General features: G+C 52.5%; 4 protein-coding genes across 4 annotated transcripts; 2 read left to right on the plus strand and 2 right to left on the minus strand.

Moving 5' to 3' along the window:
* Positions 1-148: 148 nt before the first annotated feature.
* On the plus strand, positions 149-961 carry NEUTE1DRAFT_59120 (uncharacterized protein; the record flags this gene model as incomplete). Its single annotated transcript, XM_009849106.1, has 2 exons — positions 149-534; positions 653-961. The coding sequence occupies 2 exons, from the start codon at positions 285-287 to the stop codon at positions 808-810; spliced, it is 408 nt and encodes a 135-aa protein (XP_009847408.1).
* A 211-nt stretch (positions 962-1,172) lies between these two features.
* On the minus strand, positions 1,173-3,054 carry NEUTE1DRAFT_120557 (uncharacterized protein; the record flags this gene model as incomplete). Its single annotated transcript, XM_009850370.1, has 2 exons — positions 1,173-2,493; positions 2,609-3,054. The coding sequence occupies 2 exons, from the start codon at positions 2,673-2,675 to the stop codon at positions 1,628-1,630; spliced, it is 933 nt and encodes a 310-aa protein (XP_009848672.1).
* Positions 3,055-4,345: 1,291 nt separating this feature from the next.
* On the minus strand, positions 4,346-6,719 carry NEUTE1DRAFT_77810 (uncharacterized protein; the record flags this gene model as incomplete). Its single annotated transcript, XM_009850371.1, has 6 exons — positions 4,346-4,788; positions 4,838-4,928; positions 4,984-5,846; positions 5,908-6,081; positions 6,283-6,374; positions 6,437-6,719. The coding sequence occupies 6 exons, from the start codon at positions 6,717-6,719 to the stop codon at positions 4,546-4,548; spliced, it is 1,746 nt and encodes a 581-aa protein (XP_009848673.1).
* A 3,305-nt stretch (positions 6,720-10,024) lies between these two features.
* Positions 10,025-12,076, plus strand: NEUTE1DRAFT_120560 (uncharacterized protein; the record flags this gene model as incomplete). The annotated part of the gene is made up of 7 exons (XM_009850372.1): positions 10,025-10,112; positions 10,204-10,646; positions 10,711-10,975; positions 11,026-11,451; positions 11,513-11,625; positions 11,725-11,800; positions 11,847-12,076. 7 exons carry the CDS (start codon positions 10,025-10,027, stop codon positions 12,074-12,076), a joined length of 1,641 nt encoding a protein of 546 aa, XP_009848674.1.
* Between the last annotated feature and the right edge of the window lie 995 nt (positions 12,077-13,071).

The raw sequence follows: 13,071 nt of genomic DNA on the forward strand, positions 1-13,071 counted from the left end.
TCCCTTCCCGTCGCTGACGATTTGGACAAATTGGCCAGCAGGTCCCTTGCAGTGGACTGGCCCCGTAGCTTCCAGCGACCCCAGCACTGTTTCCATCACCAGGGGCATCGCCATCGCCCAGCCAGCCAGCCAGCCAGCCGTGTAATTGACAGCTTGCCAACATCGACGTCCCGTCGTCCCATCGCAACCCACGCCGCGAGAATCACGACAACACCACCGGTTCTTTCGAATTGGATTCCTCTCCAGTCCAAACCTACACCCTTCAACGAATCCGAACCGTCAAAATGCGCACCCTCTACCTCGTCCTCCTCTGCCTCCTCACCCTCGCCTCCCCCATAGCCGCTCAATTCGGCTCCTTCTTCGACCAAATGTTCGGCGGCCACGGCGGCCACGGTCACCAACAAACACAGCAGCAGCAGCAGCACCAAGGCCACGGCCACCAACAGCATCCCAACGTGCCCAGCGACCCGTCCATTTACCAGGCGAATTACCAGCGGGCGCATTGCGACAAGTACTTGTGTCCTGATACTTTGGGTATGTCTTTTCTCCACTCCTTTTTCTTCTTCTCTTTCTTTCCTTGTCTTGCTTGCTTGCTCTGTTGGCTGGTTTAGATATGGCAACAAGGGCTAACGATGGGATCAATGACAAACAGCATGCGTTCACTACCCACACCACTGCCCTTGCCCGTGGCCGTTGCATGAAGACAAGGCCGAGTTAGCCGAAGGTCAACGGATCTGTGTCTCCAAGGGAGGGTTCAAGGTCGGAGAGGCGGCGAGGAAGATAGAATTGGCTAGGAAGGGGATGCTCTGAGCTGTTACCCCCTTTTCTGGGAAGACAGGGGAAGTGGAGCCGTTGACAAAAAGGAAGATTACATGGATGTATTGTAGGTTGTGGGAAACATTGCTTGGGGTTTTTGGCGTTACAATATCACAATGATAATCTGTACAAAGAACTTATGGATCAATTTCTTGGGATTCGTTACCACTCCGTCTGTAATGAAACTTGAGTGCCTTGAAAGGTGAAGTGTGTCTGTCTGCCCATAATGTCGTCCCTAGCGAAACCCGTTGATGATAGAAGCGAAGAGAAAAGAACAAAAAGAAGAGAATGGTAAGAGGCTGCGTGTGCATTCAAATTCTTGTGTTTTGGTGTCAGATGAAAAAAATGGGGGGTCCTGTAACATACGGTAAAACCATAATCGAATAAAGTTCGTAAGAAGAGAAAAAAAAAAAAGAAATACATTGATGCTTCGCTTTCATAGCTCGAAATGCAGACGCCAATCGCATCGGTTACCGCTGACCGATATAGGGTATACCATCACCAACCCTTTCCCTTTGATAACAAAAGCGAGCCGTAGAAAATGAAATAGGGACTGTCCAGTCATCACCTCAACCATATACATGAACCGTCCCAAAATATAAAAGCAAACCTCCATTCCCATCCTACTCCTACCCAGGCGCACCTTCGCCCGTAACTATGTTGAGATCGTCCGCCACTATCGCACTTTTAGCAACGCACGCCGTCATAACCTCCTAGCCTCCATGTCCATCTTTCTTGCTGATAGGACTCGCATCACCGTAACTACCATGCCCGAGACGAGATGGCGATTCCTGCCCTCAGAGTCCACCTCCTACGACGATCCATTGGACCTTGTCGGGAGAGCCGGCACCTCAGGGATCTCCTCATCCTCATCTTCGTCCTCATCTTCTAGATTCTCAGGGTGACCAAGTAGCGACGCCACGCTCTTCATCTCGTAGTGCTTCTTGCGCATCTCCTCAAACTTGCGATGCTTCTCTCTCTCTTCGGCGCTGAGGCCGACCAGTTCATCATCGGGATCATGGCCGCTGCCATTGCTATCAACGTGCACAGCTCTAGGACGCTTGGGGGAGCCGCCATCTTCGGAATGGGCAGTAGCGCCCTTGCCAAAAGGGAAGCCGGCCTCAGGCACCGCCTCCTCAGGCTCGCCGAGCGAGAGGCCAGGGATCTCGTCGTCAATGTTGCCCTGCCTGCGCTTGTTCTGCCTAGGAAGAGGCGACAGGCCATCCACGCGATCCATGTCGATCTTGTTAGGGTCGATGGCTTCTGGGACTTCCTCGTCGTCGTCCGATGGGTCCTCGGCGGGGTCGTAGTGCTTGGCATAGGGCGTCTTGGGCTCGTCAATCTTCATGGTGCTGGACCGCTCTTGCTCCGTGAGGTAGAGGTTCGCCTCGTCCCACTTGAGGCGCTGGCCTTGCTCCGTCGAGTCTTCGTCGCCGTGGTGGCTGGGCGTTGTCGAACGGCGAGAACCACTGAGGCCAGGCCGCGATCCGGCGACAGACGAGGAGCGGCGGGGTCCGGCATTGATCTGAGTGTTCATGATGGTGATTTCTTTGGCCTCCTTGGCGGAAGAGGGCATGTGGATAAGTGGCGGAGGGTGAGCCGCATCATGGTGGTGGGTGTCGAGGGGGGAAGTTGGGCCCGCGGGCGGAGAATTACGGTAGGAGTTCTTGAGAATACCTGGAGGTAAAGCATCCGTTAGCAATCGAATATCGATGACAGTGTAGGTGCGGGCTAAAGCTAAGGAACTGGGCGACAGCATCGCTGGGTTGGGGTGGGAGCTGGCTCAACATACCCTTTGGCCGCGGGACCGTAGAGGGCGGCGGAGTGTGTGTAGGTGACGATGCCATGATGGTTGACATGTTTGGAAACAAGCTGTGGGTTGTTGCAATCAAAAAGTGCCGTATCGAGGAGAATGTTGGCCAAAGAAGGTGAATATAAGGTGCGCGCGCAACGAAAGTCAAGCTGCAGTCGGTGTCGTTTCGTTTTGTTGGCGAGGTGAGATTGTTGGATGGATGGAGAAAGCAGCAGGTGAAGTTGTCGGTCGGTGGAAAGAAGTGTCGAGAGCAACCACCTAGCGACGAGGGAGGGTGGTGGAGTGACCAGGGGGTGACTTTCTGCCCCAGATGATCGAAGACAGTGGGGTCACTGGATTAGCCTGGAATGGATGGGAGGCTTTTGTTTGGTGGTGAAGGCCGCCTTGGGTGGGGCGGCGATCACAGTCTTGGTGGGCTTGTTTGGCGTGTTTGGTGGGATGTGGAAGCCAAGAGAAAAGCAGCAGCCGCGATCACGTTCTGATCAAGATATCGACACAAACTAACAGGTCGGATGAACAGTCGGGTTCACTTGTTGGGCAGGAAAAAGGAGACCGGCGGATCCCAGGCAGATCTGTTGTCACCTAGGACTACCTCTATCAAGTATGGCCGATCGTCTCAACGTTCTTTTTACGAGTGAGTCAGTACGTAGTGTAGTCCGTCCTTGGCTTGTCGTGTTGGGAGGCCTTCAAGATTGCCGTGGTTGGGGACCGGTGGGTGCTAGTAGGAGGTCTGAGAGCCGTCGTCCACTGTAAATGCTGCCCTCGCTTGATCTTATCTGCCGACCTGAGACGAGCAATGAGAAGAGGCTGGGTATTCGCGCAAGTGAGGGGTTGCGCCTGGATTTTCTTTCGAATCGTATCAGAATAGTGTATGGAGATGATGGATTGTCCTCCGTCGTGTCCCAATCATGAGCCTTTTTTCCGGGCCAGATACGATGGGTCGCATTCCACAAATGGCCTGTGACTGTCGGCAAACAAACAGAGGGATAAATCCGGGGAAGTTTGGCGTTTGGAAACTGAAACAGGGTCCGGGTCCGGATCTTCATTTTTTAACCCCTTGGCAGAGTTAGGTACTTTGGGCGTATGCCAGATGACGTGCCTTCTTCTGCAAGCTATTGCCATGACAAAAGTATCGCGTCAAAGAAGGTGTTAAGACGCCATATCCGCGGGAAAAAAAAAGGAAAAAAAGGCAGAAAGGGCCATGTGGTCATTACATCATCGTGCCTTCAACGTCTAGTTCTAGTAGTAGTGTTTCTTCCCCCGCCTCCACTCGGGCTTATTTTCGTTCCTTTGTTTCCCTCTTCCATTCCATCATAGCGAGGGCATTTCTGGGCGGGGCAGACTTGCAATGCTTCATCGTAAAATTAAACTTATATATTACTCTTTCCGAGCGTATGTCATAGTGTACACGGCATCCGCCATCCTGTTTTCCGTTACCCCAAGTCCTCCATGAGGGTCGTGATGCTCATAATGGCGTGAAAGGGACCTCATAGTCAGTCCCCTCTCCCCATGTCATAATCCCATCCTTGCATGTTCCCTTCCTATAAATTCCAAAACATTGTCGCCTGCATTCCCATAACCTCTTTCCATGATTAATAAGTCCCCCGAGTTGGACCAGAGTATCCAAAATTGGGGTCGTTGCTGTAGCCGCTTGCTTGTTTAATGCCGATTGGCTTCTTGGATCTCGAACGTAACAACATCAGTCGTGGGTATGTGCAGAAATCGTGTCAACCTCCCCATTAGATCCGCAACCCATAAATGCTGCCGCTTTGCACCTCGCCGACTCCTTGACTGTCCCACCTCTTAGAGTGAGCGACAGATCGGTCAGGTTGACCACGGTCCGAAGGAGCCACGCCCCTATTCAACTACGAGACCGTATACGCATCGCTTGTACGGTCTCCCATGTTGGCATCCCTTTATACCCCACTGCCACTAGCCTTGCTATCAGTCTGGGACATATTCAAGCCCTTCTCGTACTTATGCAACACCGAGCTATCAAGGGACGCAGCCTCATCAGCGAATACATCCACCTTGGTCTCAGCGAACTTGCGCGCGCTGATGCCCTTTGAGAAGAGGAGGTCGAGCTCGGCAAAGGTGCGGCCGGTGGGTTCGGGGACGCGGAAGTAGACGTAGATGATGCAGAGGAAGCAGATGCCGGCCTGGGATGCGTTAGTTTTGCAACTAGGGGAAAGGGGCAAGGTGACTTACCCAGAAGAAACCGGTAAAGTTGGACCAGTCCCAGGCGCCGGGGTTGAGCATGTAGGGTGTGAGGACGGCAGTGACGATGCCGACAATAATGCTGTGCATTGTTAGTATGCATGAGCTCAGAGGGCTTCTGGGTCTGAGGAACTTACTAAAGCACACGACCAAGAGCAATGGTCTTGATCTGCAGTCTTCTAGTCGAGATTTCACTGACAAGCGAGTAGCAGACCGTTCCGACTGTCAACTGGTACACCAAAGCCCAGCCCAACATGATACTACCAGTCGCGATCGAAGCCTCCCTGTTGTGCGCCTCGGGAACAAGACCAAGGAAACCCAGCACAAAGAGCATGCAGAATAGACCGCACAACCCATACAGGTAAAGAGCTCTCCGTCCAATGCCGCGGCTCATCAAGAACCACGCGCCAAACACGCCCGCCATGTTGATAGCGTACTGCCCGAGAGCAAACGCATAGGCGTCGTCATCGTCCAGGCCGGCCTGCTTGAGGAAATACGTCGAGTAATTCGAGAACGAGTTTCCACTCAGATTCTGAATCGCCCACACCATGCACACAATCTCGGTTCTCCTGAGATCATGACCCTTGAAGCAATCCCAAAAGGTCGCTCCCTGCGTCGTCTTCTCCTCCAAGGCGGTGGTGTGAACCATCATGGCGACGGTCTCGTCCGCATTGAAATCGGTTTCGCGGTTCACGCTGGTCAGACGGAGGAGAGACTTCTTGGCATCATCCAGACGACCCTTGCGGACGAGCCACCAAGGCGATTCGGGTGCGAAGAAGATTCCCAAGGCCAGAGGTACGGGCCACATCCATTGCAGGGCGTAGGGGATTCGGTAGGCCCATTCGTCGTCGCGCTTAAGCATGGACATGATGACTCCGATGGCGATTTCTTGGCCCACGCCCCAGCAGAAGTTGACGTAGGTGGTAAGGTAGCCGCGCATAGCGACGGGGCAGACTTCGGAGGCGTAGGTGATGGTGAGAGTTTGGAAGACGCCCCATGGCTGGAAGTTCATTAGTAAACCAATCATGTGCATTACTCTGAGGGAGGTGAGTGAAACTTACGATACCGCAAAGAATCTCAGCAGCCAACAAGGTCTGGACATTCTGCGCCGTAAAGAACAGCGAAGTCCACGCGCAAATGAGCATCAAGCAACCGATAACGGTGTACCGATAACCAAAACGTTCTGATACGTATCCATTGATGAGAAGGCCGATCAGCTCTCCCACGTTGGCGCCCTGGATATGAAACCGGTCAGCATTGTCCTAGGCCATTCAGGGTCCATCTCGCACGGCTCAAGCTGCAAGCCCTCCTCCACGACTTTCTGATTGACGGGGAACCGGACCCGGACCCAATGCAGCGGCACTGGGAGTGGCTCGGGCGCATGGCACAGGCACAGACATATCAGATCAGATCATTGCACTTAGCTCAGCACTCACATTACTAAGACCAGCCTGCCAGCGAGCAGGAACCTCCCAGTGGCCCGGCGCTATCTCCTCGCCGTACTTGCGAGCAAACTGGGGGAAGGCGTCTTTGATTTGGTCAGCACTGGCTCTGTCATGTGAAGATGAAAATAAGAAAGTAAACACCCACAAAAATTGTTAATCAGACAGACATCGTAACCCTCCATGACGATGCACGTCGAGATGAGCATGCTCCACGCAATCGCCTTTGGGTACAGCTTGATGCCCTGCAACAGCGTCATCTTTTGCTCCTTGTCGGTTGCTGTTTTGGCATCTTGGATGATCCTGTCCGTAGTGTCGGTGCGTCGGACCTCGTCTGAGTTGTGGAGGACATCGTGTTGGCCTTTGGAATCGCTAAATACAATGTCGTCGGATGACGGGTTGGCTGTGGTCCGGGGGTCGGGTGAAGCCATGTTTGCTGCTTTTGTTGCGTTGCCCCTTTTTTTTAATTTTGTTTTGTTTGACTAGTCGTAACTGCCGGGTGGTACGGAGTGTTGTCGCTACGCCTGGGTGTTCCTTTCCAAAAAAAAAAAAAAAGACACCAAAAAGTACCACACCGACGGTCAAGTGTTCACCGTGACCTTTTTTGATGCAGCTAAGCAGCCGAAGTGGACACCGGTTGTTGTCGTGGTAGAGCCGTGGAGGGTTTGAAGAATGCCCAAATGAATGGGATCCGACGATGGTGAAGAGACTGACGGCGTGACGACGAACCACACAGCCTCAGCCGTGATGCAGCTGAGTGAGGAGATGACGGATTGACGGTTGAACGACTGGAATTCCAGGAGGGAAGGACGACGTCGCAAGACGCCAGCAGAATTTAGGAGGTGGGAACTACCGCTGCCTATGAACAGCCCGCCCAGACGGAGCGGGCGCACGCGACTCCATTTGTTTTTGGATTTGACATCCATCCATGGATTGGATCCGTTCCGTTCTTTCCTTTCTCCAGATTTCAGCGTAAGCGGCAGGAAAGCGGCTCCCGGCCACCGGCCACCACGGCATCCAGAAGGGGAAACTTACGAAAGGAACAAGGCCAATGACAGCAGGCCGTTCGTCCCAAGACGTGGTGAGTGTGGAGAGGATGGTGGGGTTAGCGGATGTTCTAGTGTCGAACTGTCGCTTTCGCTGCCGTTCCCTGCCATTCGGGCATCCATCCAGGCCTCAGCTCGGCATTCCTTGGGGCCTGCCGCAGCGTTGGCACAAGTTCCAAAGTGGAGGAATTTGCTGTGCATTAAATCCTCGGCGGCCGAGGTTCATGTTGTTCAGGTTTCGGGGTCAAAGGGTTCACCGTCCAGGCCACGATGCCAAGCGTATGTATTGCATTGTACTGACCCGACAGCTAAAAGTCAAAATATGCAATCTGATATCTGTAAGCAGTATGTAATGTGCCATGTCCGTGGTTGTCAGGATGGACGTGATTAAGATGCTGGAGGGGATGGATGGTGTTGGGGAAGAGTGAGTGAGGGGCAACGGTTAACATTTCCGATGCGGGCTTCCAACATCCTCAAAGATCTCAATGGCATGTAACAAGATTCACAGACGTGATTGTCTGGAACACGAAAGACAGAAGCTCTCATATTCTAGAATGGCGAAGAAAGTCATGGTTCACCACAAGATATGTCTTCCACTTCTCAGGGGTCACTGTGGTCGTCCCTTCTTTTCTTTTTCTTCAATTATTCTCTCGAATTTGGTGATGAACTCCAGTTGTGCAGTCTTCAGTTCCCTTGTTTGATTGGCTGCCGGCTCGAGTGTCGTACATCACAGTGATCAACCCCGCACCGACCACATTGTGCAAGTTCAGCGCGATAAGCTCAGGTGTACTTTCTGTGCTCGACAAGCGGCATTTGCCATAGCGAAGCACAAGCTAGGACACTGGATACTAACAGCTGCTTGTGATCACGATACGTACTCTGAATTTGTGCAGCGCCAAAGTAGTGCAGTGCCGCCCCTCACGACGGATTCTACAAGCAAATTTGATTTCTCCTTCCTGCTTTTTCCATCCCATCATCCATCTCACCATCTTCAAGTTCACGATACTTACACAGACTCTGAACCATTTCAGCTGATTGAAGCAAACATCTCGGCCCCATTACGTTTTTACTGTTCCACTACACTCCCCTTCCCTCGTGTCATGTCAGGATCCCCAGTCTTTTTCCTTCTCGAACCTCTGCGCGATCCCACGCTGGTGGCTGGCGACCACGACTCGAGCACGACTCGTCGTTTTCAAGCACAAGACAAAGTGGGGATCCGCGGAGAAGATGAATCAATCCCTCGTCGTCTCTTTAAGCTTCTTTCCCCGGATCTGCATGGCCTTGACTTGCCCGACTTACTTATGGATCCCTTCCCCAGGATCCTCGGAGATTGAACAAGCGTTCCGAATGTGTGCCGTTTCATCGATCTTTACTCTCCCCACGGTCTAGTCTCCAGCCGGGTGATGGACATCAGCCACGGCGTCGGATGGGCGTGTGGCCTCGTGCGGCTGGCTATCCCTCTCCACTTCTTTCTTGCCCTCTGTCCTTCCCGTCCGGACCTGTCTGGAACTTGGCCTGGTATCGAGAATACGTGGGCCACCACAAGAGTCTCACAGTCTGTGGTTACGGCAGCTGCTTTCTATGATCCGGCTCCCTTTCGTCTTTTCGTCATTGACATCGCAGATCATCGACTCGTCCACCTCCTCTCTGAACACTCACCAGAGTGCACACATCCATCTTCCTTATCCACATCGATGTCTCATCCCAGCTGTAATGGTACGGTACAGTATCTTTCTACCTTCCATCTATCTACCTTACCGACTTTGTTGGGTTGGACGCTGCATTTGCCCGTACCCCCCCGTCGTAATGTTCGCCTAAACCGCCATCTTAACTAGTAACTAAAACCCCCATGGCCGCTTTCCTGTCGATGCCCGGCCGTCACGTCTTCTATCACTATCTTTCTCCGCAAAGACTGATCAGACACTCGCGAATCTATTGTCCCCGCTTCTTCAGCCTCCTGGCTTCACCCCCCATTCCCCTCCCCTCCCTCTCCAAGTCCGAGTCGTAGCCCAGCTGCTCCCCTCCATGTCCGGTCTTCGGTTCTTGCTTGAACAACTGCCGACTCTGCCGCGGATCGACCCAGACAACCCAATCTCCCGGATCCAACTGCTTGCTGCTCCACATTGCCAGCTACCTCTACCTACCACTACACTCCAACAAGTCTCCAACTGCCACTGCCACCAAGACCCCATCTGACTGTGCAGCCATCTGAGTGGTCGTATTTGGATATACACTTTCAGTCTCCGCCCCCAGCCCATGTATCTTATCACAACTTGCTCGCAGATTAGATGCCATCTTCAGCAAGCTCCCCCAAGCCCCTGTCTACTTTTGGTTGGTGAGTCGATTACCAGTTTGGTCCAGGTCCAAGAAATCTCATAACTGACACATTGCTTTGGGCAGTGAAAACTGTCGCCAGCAGCACCTGAAATGTGAGCATGGACCGAGTACCCCTTTGGGCACCCTGCATTGGGAGACATCACCACTGACATCAAATCATTTCCTCTCACCTTTTAGGCGACCGAGTAACGCCCACATGCGGCAGATGTCAGAACACAGGCCGTCAGTGCCGCCGGAGTGGTCTCAGGATTCGACAGTCTCCTCAATACAGTTAGCCTTCCCTTTTCACTTTTTGCAGGTTTTGATTCCGGTGTGACGATCCACCGCAGAAGTCAAAGCACTTCTTCCGAGTCATGGCTATTGGTCATTCGTCAGCTTTGCTCTCCATGGAAGAGTGTCTAACAATTACCACTCTGCAGCCAAATTCAGCAAGACACAAAAGTGGGTCAGGATCGAGAGAAGGCGTGAGTATCCCATTCTTTGCTTTACTTTGTGCAATGACCAACCCATATCGCTGACACTGGGCATATAGTGGAATTCGTGGATGAGACCAGGAAGGTCATCTATGAGGCTGTTGCTTTGGATAGTGGCCTGGATGAGATAGATCCCGACCCAGAGTCACCCATCCTGTCCGATCAGTCGCTACTGCAAGGGTTCAGTCAATCTTCCATCTCAGAGACCCCAAATGGCCAGGAAAACCCACGGCGATTTCCTTCACGGAAGCAGACCTTGCCCGAATCCCCCCGTCTTTCAGAGACAGCATCGGAGGCTCTATCCCCTCACAGATCGGTTCAGCTGCCTGAAACCGTCTCCTCTTCAGAAGGACATGCACGTGAATGTTCTCCCACCGACCGCTTCATCGCGCGGGCTGGGTCCTATCACCAGCTTTACTACTCCAAAAATTCAGCATTCCCAATCGAAGACCCGGTGGAAGCAGAGCTGTATCGGCATTATGTGCAGAGTCTGGCACCATGGGTAAGCAACATCTACACTGGCTCCATGAGCACCTTGTTGATTTTCCATCTTTTTCATTCTCTAGCTCGACCTATGTGACCCACTGAGGTCATTTGAAACCCTGGTTCCTCAAAATGCAGCAACATTTCCTCTACTACTCAAGGCTATCTACTCCTTCTCAGCCCGGCACAAAACCCTGACAGGTTACTTTGATTCGGTCAGGAGCAGCGAGTATTACGACGAATGCCTAACAGAGCTCAGGGATGTCCTTGCTGCATATGACGAATATGGAGCAGACGAAAACTTGTTTGCTGCTACGATTATCCTGCGGGTCCTTGAAGAAATTGATGGTATGAAACTTTCAATTGCTTGCGGAGGGCATATGCTGACATTTCTTTAGTTGTGGACAATGGGACAGATCAAGAAGCCAATCTCCTAGGAATACATGCGTTTGTATCAACCGGGTCGTTCTTTGAAAATCCCAGTCCCCTTAGTATCGCGTCATTCTGGGTTGGCCTCCGCCAGGGAATTTACAAAGCAGTCATCAACAAACGACCTGTCGGACTGAGTGTAGACCATATTCTAGTCGAACAGTCGCTCGCTCGAACGGATTACCACAGCGTTGCAAACAATGCGGTGGTCCATTGCACTCGCGTCCTCAACTTTTGCTTCGATAAGGGTGGAGTGTGTAACATGGAGGAATGGAATAAGTTATGGAAATCGAATGAAGACTGGGAGAATGAGCACGCTCCCTTCCATACACCCATATTCAAGGCACCCGATGATGTTCCCTTCCCACAGATATGGTATCATCAGAGTTGCCAAGGTATGCCGGCGTCCTTCTGTCAGCGATTTCCCAGTTAACAGTTGTCGACAATTTCCTCTAGTGATCGGGGTACAGCATCATCTCTTAGCCAAGTCGTACTTGATCCGGTTCAGGCACAAGTTCTCAGCGACTGGTACACGTCACCAGTCTACTCTAGCCAAAAGGAGAGCTGAGGTAAGCCTAGGACTGCGGGATCCGTGGCAAGACGGCTAACCCTATGCGTATAGGCCGACATACAAAGAATCGTTCGGATGCTCTGTGGCATTGGTTTAGGAAATCAATGGACTCCTCCGGGCATGTTCACAGCCTGCATGGCCATTTCCGCTTGTGAGTCTTTGGGCATTTTGCAGTGTTCTCGTTTGCCGCATGCTCAAGTCTGACCCATCATCCTACAGTCGGCGCTAGTTTCACCCAGCGGAAGGACCAGGAGGCCATGATCGACATACTCCGAAAGACAGAGAAAGATCATGCTCGTCCAACCAAGTCGGTGCAGGAAGACATGATGAAGGCTTGGGGCTGGTCTGCTTCCACGTGGACTCCGACGCAGGTGCCCCCATGGCCGGATACGACGCAGTATGCGACGAACTTGAACATGAACGACAGCATGGGTTACCAGCAGGCTTAATAGACCTGCGTATCGTTGTGCTCAAACACAAGACCGTTGGAAAAGAAAACACGGGATGGATCTTGAGCGGCCGAATAGGGCTGTTATATCAGCCCACGTGCTTGCTCAGATTGCGACCAGTCGAATGTACAAGTACGTTAATCTTCGATCTACGAATACATCTAACGACATTCCACCACCGCGAGGATCAGACGATGAACCAGATGAACCACAAGCACGGGCATGGGTCAGGGTCAGGGTCTAAGGGCAGGGTTAAAGTCAGGGTCAGCAAGGTATAGCCCAGCAGACATGGCAGGCAATCTTGGTCGAGTTCGAACCGCGAAGTATTCAAGCTAGGCGTCTGTGCGCCAAAAGAACATTGCCTTTTTCCTACAATGAGGACAAATGCCACATCAACGTACTCGTCGATGAACCGGTCAATGTCGCATGTCAGCCATGTTCTGCCACTGTTGCACAATCGCATCAGAATGCAAGGTCAGCAGCGGTTTGTGGGAAAGGCTTCTGTGCGACAACGCCCGATTTAAGGTTTACGATCCACCCTAAACCCCCAGCCCCTCTATCGATCGTGAAAGAAGCCAAGAAGGGTCAGGGTTGGTAGGATGGTTTCTCAATTGCAAGCAGATTTGCCAGCCCTGAAAATCCAGCCAGGGTTATCATGCGAGATCGGGGTTCATGCGTGCCCTTGGTTGTGATCTACCAGGACACGCATGGACAGACAGACAGGCTGCCGACGGAACGGGATCAAGGGGAAGCCACAGGGCCAGGTATTGGAAATAGGTGTCTGCGAGAGAAGTGCAGTGCAGTGCAGGCCTTGCGAGTCACAAGGGCTTGCAAGCACTCCCGTTCTTGACATGCTGCTCAAGTTTCACAACAATGACTCGGTAGTAACCACTTCCGCTTGTCCGTACGCTCTCTCGTCCTGGATCCTGATCTTGTCTCAAGTCAACTAGGTCGGTAAGGGGGAAGGAAGCCCTGTTCCCAGGTCCTGCTTTGTC

The sequence above is a fragment of the Neurospora tetrasperma genome (genome assembly GCF_000213175.1).
Source record: "Neurospora tetrasperma FGSC 2508 unplaced genomic scaffold NEUTE1scaffold_1, whole genome shotgun sequence".
Lineage (NCBI taxonomy): Eukaryota > Fungi > Ascomycota > Sordariomycetes > Sordariales > Sordariaceae > Neurospora > Neurospora tetrasperma.